The following is a 12,982-nucleotide window of genomic DNA, read 5'->3' as shown; positions in this document are numbered from 1 at the left end:
ATCAGAAGTGTTGAGACCTTATCTCACACAAAATGAAAGGCAAGGACCAACATCTGAGATTGTCCTCTAAACCCCCTATCCCCCTCCTCCAGCTTTCAAATTTTCAAATTTCTCTTATGCACTCAGGAGGGCTAGGAGGATCATGTGTTTGAGAGAGCTTAAGCTACATAGGAAGAGCCTATCTGCAACAACAAAGCCAGAAGGAAAGAAAGAAGAAATGTATTACGAAAAGATATAATTTCCTAAATACCCTGTTAATTTTATTTATTCTCTCTCTCTCTCTCTCTCTCTCTCTCCCTGTGTGTGTGTGTGTGTGTGTGTGTGTGTGTGTGTGTGTGAGTGAGAGAGAGAGAGAGAGAGAGAGAGAGAGAGAGAGATTCTCTGTATAGCCCTGGCTGTCCTGGAGCTCATTTTGTAGACCAGGCTGGCCTTGAACTCACAGAGATCTGCCTGCCTCTGCCTCCCGAGTGCTGGGATTACAGGTGTGTGCCACCAACTTCTGCTGTTCTTCTTTGGGAAGGCCCAAACTTCTGTTCTTAATATGACCTTATTATTTCAGGGCTTTAAGGAGAAATTTGAAAATCGTCAACCATGTAGTTAAAATAGGTATTGATATCATTTGGGAAGGATCCATATAGACACATTTCTACCTTACACTTTTGCTTATAAACTGGGTGCTGATTCCCACCCAGCATCCTCACAGAGTGGTATAAATCAAATAAAATTCTGAAGGTAGCAGGAAAAGGTTTTCATGGTTGGTATTTGAAAATTTCCTGAAAAATACTGAGGGAGGGGCAGGGGCACTGGAGAGACGGCTCAGCAGTTAAGAGCACTGTCTACTCTTCCAGAGAACCCAGGTTCAGTTCCCAGCATGTACATGGAGGCTCATAACCATCTGTGCAACTTATTTCTGCAGAATCCAATGTCCTCTGGCTTCTGCACTTGTCAGGTATGCATGTGGTATATATACACACAGACAACACACCCATACAAAGTAAAGAGAAATAAACATGAACACACTGTGGTACTTTACTCAGTTTGGTATAGGCAGTGGGGTTCCTGTGTGGGCCTTTGAGTAATTTTAAGTAATTATCGAGTAGTCACCATAGAATTAGAGATAGGCCACCCTAACACGAGGCAGGAGGTGGGAGGAATTACTTGTGTAGCTCATAAGCAGAACATTGTAAGAGTAAAAAAACAAAACAAAACAACAACAACAACAAATCATGGGTCTGAAGCTCCTTTTGTTAGCTACAAATCAAAATACCTTGGGTAACTTACTAGATTTCCTGCAGCTTTATTTTCTCATCTTTTAAACAACTACCGGAGGCTGGGGACATAGCTCGGTGGTACAGTGCTTGTCTAACGTGCCCAAAGCCCTAGGTTCAAGCCCAGAATTGCCCCAAACTGTAAGATAATGATGCCTTTCTGTGGCTTATCAGTCTCTCAAAGAATAAAATTTGGCATTTGAAATTGTGTATCTCTTTACTGTGGTAGGCCTTTGAGATTAGACTTTTTGGTTTATTCACCGGTTGTAAGATTACCTTGTGCCTAACAGTACTCAGTAGATACATTAGTGAACAATTGGAGTTGCTTAATGTCAAGAATTAGCAGGGCCTAAGATCCCAGCAAAAAATAAAAATAAAAAAAATAAGGCTGAGGCAAGATGCTCAGGAATTGGAGGCCAACCCAGGCTACAAAGGAAAACAAAAAACAAAAACAGAGGGCTGAGATGTGATTCAGTTGGAGGAGCACTTACCTAATATACCTGGAATCTTGCCTCCATCCCCAGCACCTAGGTGGCACACGCCCACACCCATAATTCGGATTTGGGAGGTGAGGCAAGACTACTGAAACTTCAAGGTCAGCCACACAGCAAGTTAGAGGCCAGTCTGGACTTAGTGCCTGAGACACATGGCCATTTAACTAATGCATATATTGTAGTTACTATTTACAAAGCACTGCACAAAGTGTTTTACAACTTACTTAGCCATGAGCAAAACCCCATTTTATCCACGAGCAATTAAATACCTTGTTCCAGTATCACTCAGCTAATAAAGGGGGGAAGAGGTTCAAAGACAACTCTTCTACACTAAATTATGCTGTCTCAGAAGAAGCTATTGTTTAAGATTCTATTTGGGGTGTAAAGTTGTGGGACGAAAAAGTGCCCTGTAGCCTGGGCGAAAGTTTGTTGTTTTCTATGCCAGTTTTGTCTCTGTGCATTCTAAGGTAGTATAGCCTTTCTGGACTCGTGCGGGTGTTCCTGGGTGCGTGCTACCGCGTGCACGGAGCCGCCTGAAGGCCCTCTCCACACCGGCCTTCCGGGCCAGCAGCCCGCGCCCCCTCCCGCCCAGCACCACCATAGTGTCGACGCGTTCGGGCCTAGAGGGAAAAGTTTCCAAACCTCGCTTCTCGGCGCTGATTGGCCGAGCCCAACGCGTCCCGGGCGCGGCAGCCAATGAGAGACGCGGACCGCGAGGTGCGCGGGGTTGGGATCGTCGTCAAGCCCTGTTGGCCCGCGCCTTGCCGCGATCGTCGCCGCCTGGGCGGGGTAAGTGGAGCCAGGTTGCGGGCCGAGGGCCCCTAAGCCCGCAGCACGCCCGGACGAGTTCTCCTAGGCCTGACCCCAGCTTTCAGCTTTCCATCTGTGAGCTCCACCTCTCGCCCTGGCCAACTCTGTTCCTCTTCTGCTGGCCGCTTCCCTTCCTCAAGCCCGGCGCTTTTCCTGCCTCTTCATCCCACAGTCGTCGGGTCCCCAACTGCTGCTGCACGGGTACGGGCCTGTGTCCAACCTCCCCCGCAGCGCCTCTTGGGTCTCGGCTGCCGGACGTTTCAAATTTCTCTAGACATCACTTAGGATCAGATAAACTTTATCCGATGGAGGGTGAGAGTGCTTACCCCACACCTTGAATGTTGGCCCTTCTCACCTACCCCTTTGAGGTCGTGGGCAACCCAGAGTCACCTTGGCTCTGGAGCGACTTTGTCTTTCCCAAGTCATCTTGGTTTTGTGCAAGGCTGTGCATCCTCCTGCTTTTTAACGTTCCTCGACTTCCCTGATAAAGAAGAAGCCTTTTGCGGCGGGGTGGAGGTTTGTAATTTTCCTTGCCACCTGTTTCTGTGTATTGTGTGCTAGGATCTTAGGATCGGGACGGGTGCTTTTGAAGTACACAGTCTGACACAAACTACTCTCCAAACTAACGCTCCTCCCCAATACACTGGTATTCAACCAGTTTTGATATTTAAGTAATTCCTTTTACAAGGTTCCATATGGAGTTAAATACCTGTGGCCAACCAACCCCCTTGAAGTCGCAGGGGCGACTTTTATATTTTACCTCGACGTGGTTAATAGTTTGCTAACTTGATTTATCCTGTGTGGATATTGTTTTTTCTTCCAAAATGTGTTCTACCTTAGAACTTGTGAGCTTGATGAGATTAAACCCCCTTTTCTTCAGAGGGAATTTCCTAGTGTGAGCCTCTGCAGCCTGCACTGGGGTTGCACCAGTGTTGTCGATGGGTGTTAAAGAAATGATTGAAAAGACCTGGAGGGGTTCCAGACCACAGTGGGAAGATTGCTTGACACCTTGATCGGTAGAATGAAATGGCCTCGGGAACAATAGTTACTCTGTTTTTATTCTTATTCAAATATAAGCCAGCTCCCCCCCAACCCCCCAGTAATGAAGAATGAACCCAGGCCTTGTGCATTCTAGGCAGGGCTCTATTCCTGAGCTAGATCCTTAGCCCACCAAGTGTAAACCTTTAAAATTTCAAATGCAACCATATTTTCAACTCAAAAACACAGTTCTCACCTTAACAGAATGAACCCAGTATGAATGACAGTGGCTGGCCCAAGAGCACAGATAACACCATGTTTCACTGTTGGTTGCATGAGATCTTACTGGTTACAGAACAAAAAGTAATAAGTTAAGGTGTTTACCAAATACAGTGTTAGGGGTTTCAGATATAGGTCACAGCAGGGAAAACCCTAGTAGAGTTTAAATTAGTGGAAGCTAGAAGTGTGCTCTGAACATATTTTAGGTTTGATACTTACAAGGATGTTAGGTCAGATACTGGAATGGGCAATGAATAGCTTTCAAAGGTACTAAAAATAGCACAAGATAATTTAGCTCTGATCTGCAACATTTTAACTCTGCATTATCTTGAAGTTCAGTTATTTGGTTTGTAGAATCTTTAACATAGGTGCAGCCAGCCTGTCTCCTTCCTCCCTTCCTTCCTCCCTCCCTCCCTCCCTTCCTTCCTTCCTTCCTTCCTTTCTTCCTAAAACTTCAGATCACAATATGTTTGCTGTAAATTATATTTTTTTAGTTTCTTTTACCAAAAAGCCCATTGTAAAGAAGTGTGTCAGGTAGAAGTACTTAAGTTCAGTGCCTGTTGTAGCCCCACTCTGGCACTTAACTCCAGTCCCTTTCTATCCCTGCTGCAGAGAGGGAGAAAGCAGTTACTATGATGCTTTTCTACTGTAGTGCATACAGTTCCTATTTAACAGCATTATAGTTTTCCAGTTGTCCTCTGCTGGTAGCTCTTCATGTTAGAGAATGGTAAGGACATGTCTTTGCATGTCTCTATACTTAAGCTTGAGGACAGAAGCTAGGCTTACTGCCTCTTGATGTGTTTCACAACAGTGACATCCTTCTGTAAATGCAAGGTTATGTGTGAATATTTGCCTCCTTTCTTTTCCCTGCCTCTCCCTTTCAGCTTTTGTGTTTGTTTGTTTTGAAACAGGGTTTTCCTGTGTAGCCTTGGCTGTTCTAGAACTTGCTCTGTAGCCCAGGATGGCCTTGAGCTCACAGAGATCTGCCTGCCTCTGCCTCCCAAGTGCTGGAATTAAAGGTATAGTCATTCTCCACTTGCTTTTTTGACAATTTTATACAAGTGTATAATACATTGTGGCCCTATACTCTCCCTTCGATCCCCACCTCCCAAATTCCCATTCCACTTTGATGTTTAACTAGGGCCAATAGAGTCTCCACCTTCTTTTTTGAGACCTGATCTCAGTGAATCTGGAGCTCATTGATTTGGCTAGACTGGCTGGCCAGCATGCTCTGAGGATCCTCTTGTTTCTACCACACAAACCTCCAGCACTGGGGGTATAGCCTAGCTTTTTAAGGTGAGTGTTGGGGGTTGAAACACAGGTCCTCAAGGTGTGTGGCAGACACTATACCCACTGAGCCATTTCTTCAGCCCACTCCCTGCCCCCTCCCCCCGCTTTGCCAGGTCTTACTGTGTTGCCAGGTTGGTTTCAAATCCCTGACTTGGGCTGCAGCTCTTTCTTTTCTTTCAATATATTTTTTTCAGATTTATTTATTTATTTATTATGTATACAATATTCTGCCTGCATGTGTCCCTGCAGGCCAGAAGAGGGCCTGCAGATCTCATTATGGATGCTTGTGAACCACCATGTGGTTGCTGGGAATTGAACTCAGGACTTCTGGAAGAGCAGTCAGTGCTCTTAACCGCTGAGCCATCTCTCCAGCTCCTGCAGCTCTCCTTTCTTGGTCTCCCAAATGGCACCACTGCACCAAGAGCCTGGTGTTTTCTAAGGATCCCTGAACTCTGTTCTTCTCCCTTCACCTTTATTCTGACTTTTTTCTATCCACCTTTTTTTTCCCTGGATCACTGCAGAAGATCACCATTTTACACATTGGCCTTCTTCAGCCAGCCATACCACCAGGATTTGAAGAGTCCATCTGTCACTCTCCTCAGAATGCTCCAGTGGCTCCTTGTGGCAGCCAAGCATTCCTCCCTTTCTCTTCTTTTTGTACTTTTTTCCTTCCATCTTTCTCTGTGGCCCAGGTTAGTTTAGGATCTCTCCATTCTCCTGCCTCAGCTTCTCAAGTGTTGGGATTACAGGTGTCTACCACTATACACAAATATGTTTGAAAAGTTGGCAGTGACTTAGCCACTGGGTTTTAATCTGTGCTGTTCTTTCTCATCCTCTGCTGTCAGCCTTCTGGACTTCCTCAGCTCTTCCACAGCCTGGCTACTCTTCTACTGTCTACATGTTTAGTGTCTTCCTTTTCCTCCTCAATCTGCTTTCCTATTCTGGTTTTCTTTGAGATGGGGTCCCAGACTGGCCTTGAACTTGTGACCTCTTGCCTCAGCTTCCTGAGTGTTAGGATGCCAGGAGTGCAATGCCCAACACTTTCCCATTCCACATGCTACTCATGGGTCACCTTTCCTAGGAAGCCAACCTTAACTTCCGGGTTGAATTTTGGACTCCCTGTGTTCTCAGATACTGCAGGAATGCATATCAGTGGGCTAGTGGCTTCTCAAAGACACATTCATGTTTAAATTCACCAAAGTATGCACTCCACAGCTAGGCCATTTGTTGTGGGTCAGCATCCTGTACAGAGTTCTGTCCCTGTGCTCACCCAGGGCTTTGTAGTAATTTATATGTAACTTGCATCTCCTTCCCCCACAAGTCCCCTTGAGAGGAGCAGGAATCTAGAAGATGCCATATTTGGATCTGAGGGTCCTATGCTAGGTACTGAATGTGGGGCATATATACAAGCCCTGGGCTATAACAGGGGGTAGGCTACTTTTTATTTAGTTTTAGTTTTTGAGAAAGCATTTTTTTTCCCATTTGATCTAGCATGAAGTTCAGGGCTTTTACATTTATTTATTTTTATTAAAGACCATCTGTTTACCCAGAAGTCACTAATGATTTTTAAACCTTTCTCCTAGACATCATGTCACAGGAAGAGTAAGCTCCTGCCCATTTTACCATGGAAGACTTGGGAAAGACTTTTGGATCAGAGGAGGAAGAAACAAACTATTGGAGAGACCTGGCCATGACCTACAAGCAGAGGTCAGTCCTGCAGTGTCCTCCACTGCTTCCTCCTGGGAGGAGGGTGGCTGCCACTTCTGCAGGCCTCATGTGATGCTCTGAAGCCAACAGTGCTGACCCAGGAAGAAACTTAGGATCACCTTGCTCTACTGAGGCCCCTAAACCTTAGGGAAGGCAGACAGTCTGCCTAAGGCAACAGTTGTGAGAGGTAGAGTTGGGATTTGAACTGCAAACACCTGAGGCACCTAACCATCCTGACATCTCATTGTATATTCTGGATGCATCTTTATCTATTCCTAGATATCCAGTCTTTTGTAGGAGAAGATTTGCCTGTGTCTATCAAAATAGACTGTTGCCGGAAAGATGGCTCGAGGTTAAGAGCACTTGTTGCTTTTGCAGAAGATCCAGGGTTAAGTCCCAGTACCCACTGGTGCCTTACAACTGTCCTTAACTCCAGTTCCTGGGGATATGATACCTTCTTCTGACCTCCTTGGGCACCAGGCATGCAGGCAAAACACTCATACACATAAAAATAAAATTGAAAAAAAGGTAGGCTTACTTTAAATTTTGAAACTGGTGTTTCAATGTACATATCTAGTGTGTGTGTGTGTGTGTGTGTGTGTGTGTGTGTGTGTGTGTGTGTTTTGGGTTCAGCACTGATCAGGCTAGCCTTGAATTCTTGAGCCTCTGGCCTCAGCTTCCTGAATGCTAAGATTACAGTTGAGTGCTTCAATGCTAGCTCTAACAAACTGTCTTCTTGTCCATAAAGTGGGAATAATGGTGGCTGAATAAAGTCATGATCCACACACATCACTGCAACACAAATATCCAGCATCATTAATTCTGTGATAAATGTACAGGGCAGAGAGTACACAGGAGGAACTCCGAGAATTTCAGGAAGGAAGCCGGGAATACGAAGCTGAATTGGAGACTCAGCTGCAGCAGATTGAAACCAGGAACCGGGACCTCCTGTCAGAGAATAACCGCCTTCGAATGGAGTTAGAGACCATGAAGGTGAGGGGCACGGGAACATGTCTACAGGTAGGGATGGCTTTGTGGCAGGCAGGTGTTATATGGCTGCAGCAGCAGTCATGTAGGGTGAAGTGACCACACCCGGGCCACTCCCTCCTGCAATCCCTTCAGGTGTCTGTGTCATTGCCCTTTCTGCCCCAGTGGTGGAAACAAGTCACACACATGGCCTACAGCCCTTCTTGGTGGTGGTCTGTACTGATTTCTCAAGAGATGTGGTAAGGAGAGCTCATCAGAGTTCACAGTGTCATTAGATTTGCAGATTCTTGAGACTGAGTCAGTAGCCCAGGCTTACTGTGACTAGCCCTGAACTTACTATGTAGCTGAGGGTGGATTTGAACTCCTGATCCCCTTGTATTCACCTCCTAAGTGCTAGGATTAAAGGTAAGCACCATCATGCCTGGCTTTGAAATGAAAGCTAATGAGGAAAAAAATGATTCAATACTAGTCACAGTGACTCATGGGTTTCACTTCTGGACACAGATCACAGAATATCTTCTAGAACATTCTGTTGGGCCATGCCAGTCACAAGCAGGTTTATTAACTGGGCACTGCAGTAGTTCTACTTGGACCCCTTGTCTGTGGTTTTATTTTTTTATGGTTTTAGTTACCAGTGATCAGACAAAATCCAAAAATATTAAATGGGAAATCCCAGACAAATTAATACATTTTAAATAACTTTTATTATGATGTAATATAAATAATCATTCTGTTTTATAATTGTTAACTTTTTTTTTTTTTTTTTTTTTTTATAGACAGGGTTTCTCTGTGTAGCCCTGGCTGTCCTGGAAATTGCTCAGTAGACCAGGCTGGCCTTGAACTCAGAGATCCACCTGCCTCTGCCTCCCAAGTGCTGAGATTAAAGGGGTGCATCACCACTACCTGGCTATTGTTAATTTCTTACTTTGTTTTATTTATTTATTTATTTATTTATTTATTTATTTATTTACTTGTGTACTTACTTACTACCTGGCTATTGTTAATTTCTTACTTTGTTTTATTTATTTACTTATTTACTTATTTACTTACTTACTTGCTACCTGGCTATTGTTAATTTCTTACTTTGTTTTTTTATTAATTAATTAATTAATTAATTAATTTATTTTCTGAGACAGGGTTTCTCTGTGTAGCTTTGCGCCTTTCCTGGAACTCCCTTTGGAGACCAGGCTGGCCTCGAACTCACAGAGATCTGCCTGCTTCTGCCTCTCAAGTGCTGGGACTAAAGGCTTGCGCCACCACCGTTCGGCTTTTTTTTTTTTTTTTAAGATTTATTTATTATGTGTTCTGCCTGCACGCCAGAAGAGGGCACCAGATCTCATTATAGATGGTTGTTGTGGTTACTGGGAATTGAACTCAGGACCTCTAGAAGAGCAGCCAGTGCTCTTAACCGCTGAGCCATCTCCAGCCCTAATTTCTTACTTTTGTAAGCTAAGCTTTATCATAGGCAAACATGGGAATAGCAAAGCATGTATAGGGTTTGGTAGTGTCTGAGGTTTTGGAGGATGTAGCAGAATGTCTTGGAATGTTGTCCTCTCACATAAATAGCAGGCACTGTGTTGCTTGAGAATGGACATTGTTATGAGGGGCTGAGCTTTGTACTGTAAGACAGTGAGTAGAACTTCTGGCTTTCATCTGCCAGAAACAAATAGCACTCCCAACTTCTGAGGTTGGGACAGCCAAAAATACTTCTGGGCTGTCGAGATGGTTCACCTGGTAAAGGTGCCTGCCATCAAGCCTGATACCCGGAGTTTGTTTCCTAAGAGTCACACAGTAGAGAAGGAGAACTGAGGACTGCAGGTTGTTTTCTGACCTCTGTATCCATGGGAGTGGGTTTCTCCTTCCCGCATGTGCGCTCCGGGGGTCTAGCTTAGGTCATCAGTCTTAGCAGCAGTTGCTGTTTCATCAGCTCAGGTTCAAGGTTTAAAAATATGTATCAGCCGGGCGGTGGTAGTGCATGCTTAAAGATCCCAGCACTTGGGAGGCAGAGCCAGACGGATCTCTGAGTTCGAGGCCAGCCTGGGCTACCAAGTGAGTTCCAGGAAAGGTGCAAAGCTACACAGAGAAACCCTGTCTCGAAAAAAACAAAAACAAAACAAAACAAACATGTATTTAAAGGCCGGGTGGTAGTGGCGCACACCTTTAATCCCAGCACTCGGGGGACAGAGCCAGGCAGATCTCTGAGTTCGAGGCCAGCCTGGTCTACAGAGTGAGATCCAGGATAGGCACCAAAACAACACAGAGAAACCCTGTCTGGAAAAAAAAAATAAGGGGGCTGGAGAGGTGGCTCAGAGGTTAAGAGCACTGGCTGCTCTTTCAGAGGTCCTGAGTTCAATTCCCAACAATCACATGGTTCTCACAACTATCTATAATGAGATCTGATGCCCTCTTCTGTTGTGAGGCATGTATGCAGACAGGACACTATACATAATAAATAAATAATATATATATTTAACATCAAAAGCTAAAGTTTATGAAGCTTCCCAGAAAAAAAAAAAATCAGAATTTCTAACTTCCTTTGAGAGATGGAGACCTGGCTTCACAAGACCTGCATTGTCCACACCAATGAATAGGTGAGCCCAGCCTGTCCTGGTCACTGTATCCTGATACCAAAGACTATCTCTTGCTCCTTGTCCTATGTAGGGTCCAAATTTCTTGTTGACCCTGGAAGTATTTTCATTTGACCTTGAAACAGGCAATGAAGAATCCTTCCAATTCTCACATTGAAGAGGCCTAAGGGCTGGAAGCTGTGAGGAGGAAGTTTTATGGCATGAACAATGGCTAGGGGAACCCTAAGAGGCCTTTCATACGCCTGCATACATACCCTTCAGTTACTTAGTAATTATATGCTTCAAGACTGACCCTTGAGCTTGCAGAAAACCTCTTCATTACAACCTCTGGCCAGAGGCATGAAGCTCAGCACAGAGGCTGAGGGAAGAAACACTGTGCAGAGAGCCTGCCACCCTGTAATTGCCTATCAATCACCTATGGCAGATGGGTTAGCTGTTTGTCAAACCTTGACTTCTGCACTCTGTGAGGCATCAAACAGCATTTCCTGAGGTCTCCATCAGCTGCCAGCTTTTTACAGTCAGTCCCAGATGAAAGCTCAATGAGATAGCAATTTTCATGTCCCAGATTCAAACATCTGCATCTGTACAGGCAGATCTGGGTCTCCACATCATCCTGGGATTGAGGTTCATGATCTAGGATCCAGTTTCTTTTAGCTTAAGTGCAGGTACTTGCTCTCTGATCTTTGCCAGGAAACCCCAGCAGCCTTAGGATATTGAAAGCCCCTTCCTGTTGTCATCCTGTAAACCCATTAACAGCCACTTTGGTCATTCTTTTGTGGGGGCTTTCACCCCCCTTCTCAGGCATGGGCACTATGACATCACCTCCTGGCACATCTGATTCTCATAATAGCTTTGTTTCTTGAATCTAGTCAGGAAGAAGAGCTAGCCTTTTATTTATTTAAACTTTCTTGACGGCCTGCATGGAATGTTTAGTATTCTTGCTTTAACAGTACATACTCTGATGGCCCTGATCTTGGCTGTTATTTGTTGCAGCTCAACCTTGGGCCAGGCAAGTAACTGAATCTTAGTTTCTGTATCTCTCATGGGGGATCAGATGAGTTCACACATTATAGCCCAAAAGGCCGGCACACAGTAGGTACATAAATGTTAACTGCTCCAGATGGGCAGCAGCTAACCCATGAGGTGTCATCTGGACTGTTCCTTGCTCTTGAAAAGCACTGGCCAGTCAACCTGAGCTTATTTTCCTTACACTGCTGGGGAGTGTCTTGGATCAAAGAGTTAGGATGGTTGTCACACTGAGTCTCTGATGTCTCCTTTTGTGAGATAAAAGCAACTAATGTCCATTCTTGCTGCTTTGCTCAAGTACAGTGCTCATGAGTGAAGCAGGGCCATATTGAGTTGTAGTTGAGGCCTGGGTGAGTGCATGTGGCTTCCTTTGGCTATGGACACCTTGAATGAAGGTTGTTAGGTACTGAAGGGACAAGGTGAGAGAGGTCAGGATGGCAGGTGATGAGAGGATTAGCAGGCACATAGTTGGGAAAATTAGGGTATGTATACTTTGAATGACTGTCACTTACCCCAGCATCTTCTGTTGTCCTGACTAGTTTTATGTTAACTTGATACAAGCTGGAGTCATTTGAAAGGAGGAAACCTTAAATGGAAAAATGTTGCTGTAAGATCTGACTGTAGGGGTTGGGGATTTAGCTCAGTGGTAGAATGCTTGCCTAGCAAGCTCAAGGCCCTGGGTTCGGTCCTCAGCTCTGGGGAAGAAAAAAAAAAAAAAGATCTGACTGTAACATTTTTTAAGTTAGTGATTGATGGAAGAGGGCCCAGCCCATTGTGGGTGGTGCCAGCCCTGGGCTGGTTCTAGGCTCTGTAAAAAACGCAGACTGAGCAAGCCATGGGGAGCAAGCCAGTAAGCAGCACTCCTCCATGGCCTCTGGATCAGCTCCTGCCTTCAGGATCCTACCGTATTTTAATTCCTATCCTGACCTCTTTTGATATGGAAATGTAAGCCAAATAAACTCTTTCCTCTCCAAATTGCTTTGGTCATGATGTTTCATCACAGCAATAGTAACCTTAACTAGGACAACTACTTCTTACCTGAAATTTCATGTCTATGGAAAGAAGGTTCTGTTGCCTGAGCTTAGGGGAGGCTGGGAGAGGAAGCCTGGAGCTGCCTTGCAGGATTGGTGTGAAGGGATAATGCAGGGACTTGAAAATGAAGGGAGAGACATTCCTTAGGATGTTGAAGTCATGCTGAGGATGTGCCTCAGCTGGAGACTGAGAATACTTACCTAGTACACATAAAGCCTTGGGTTTGATCCCCACCATTGCATAACTGGGTGTGAAAGCTCATGCCTATAGTCCTAGCATTTGGGAGTTGGAAGCAAGAAGATCAGTTTAAGATCATTCTTTGTTTCTTGGGTACATAGCTGGTTTGAGGCCAGTCTAGGATACATGAGACGCTCTCTCGAGAAAAGATGAGCGACTGTTGCTGGGGTGGGAAGAAAGGGAAGGACGTAAATTAGGTGCCTGGAGCCATCAAAGGTCTCCTACAGGTGGATGGCACTATCCATGTGTGGCATCCCATATTTGATGTGGTGATGATAGGCAAAGG

At 45.0% G+C, this 12,982-nt stretch overlaps 1 protein-coding gene across 5 annotated transcripts in view; it reads left to right on the top strand.

Annotated features, from left to right (window-relative positions):
- Positions 1–2,461: 2,461 nt before the first annotated feature.
- Positions 2,462–12,982, top strand: part of Nde1 (nudE neurodevelopment protein 1) — a 28,663-nt gene continuing 18,142 nt past the window's right edge. For 2 of the 5 annotated variants that reach the window (XM_036195168.1, XM_036195171.1), the window contains exons 1-3: positions 2,558–3,088; positions 6,703–6,826; positions 7,666–7,819. In XM_036195168.1, coding sequence (XP_036051061.1) covers positions 6,744–6,826; positions 7,666–7,819 — 237 coding nt within the window. In that variant the 5' untranslated portion in view covers positions 2,558–3,088; positions 6,703–6,743. The other 3 variants (XM_036195169.1, XM_036195170.1, XM_036195172.1) reach the window with 3 other exon arrangements.

This window comes from Onychomys torridus, chromosome 8 (assembly GCF_903995425.1).
Source record: "Onychomys torridus chromosome 8, mOncTor1.1, whole genome shotgun sequence".
NCBI lineage: Eukaryota > Metazoa > Chordata > Mammalia > Rodentia > Cricetidae > Onychomys > Onychomys torridus.
The sequence above is the reverse complement of the archived record's forward strand: the minus strand, read 5'-3'. Positions and strand labels throughout refer to the sequence as shown.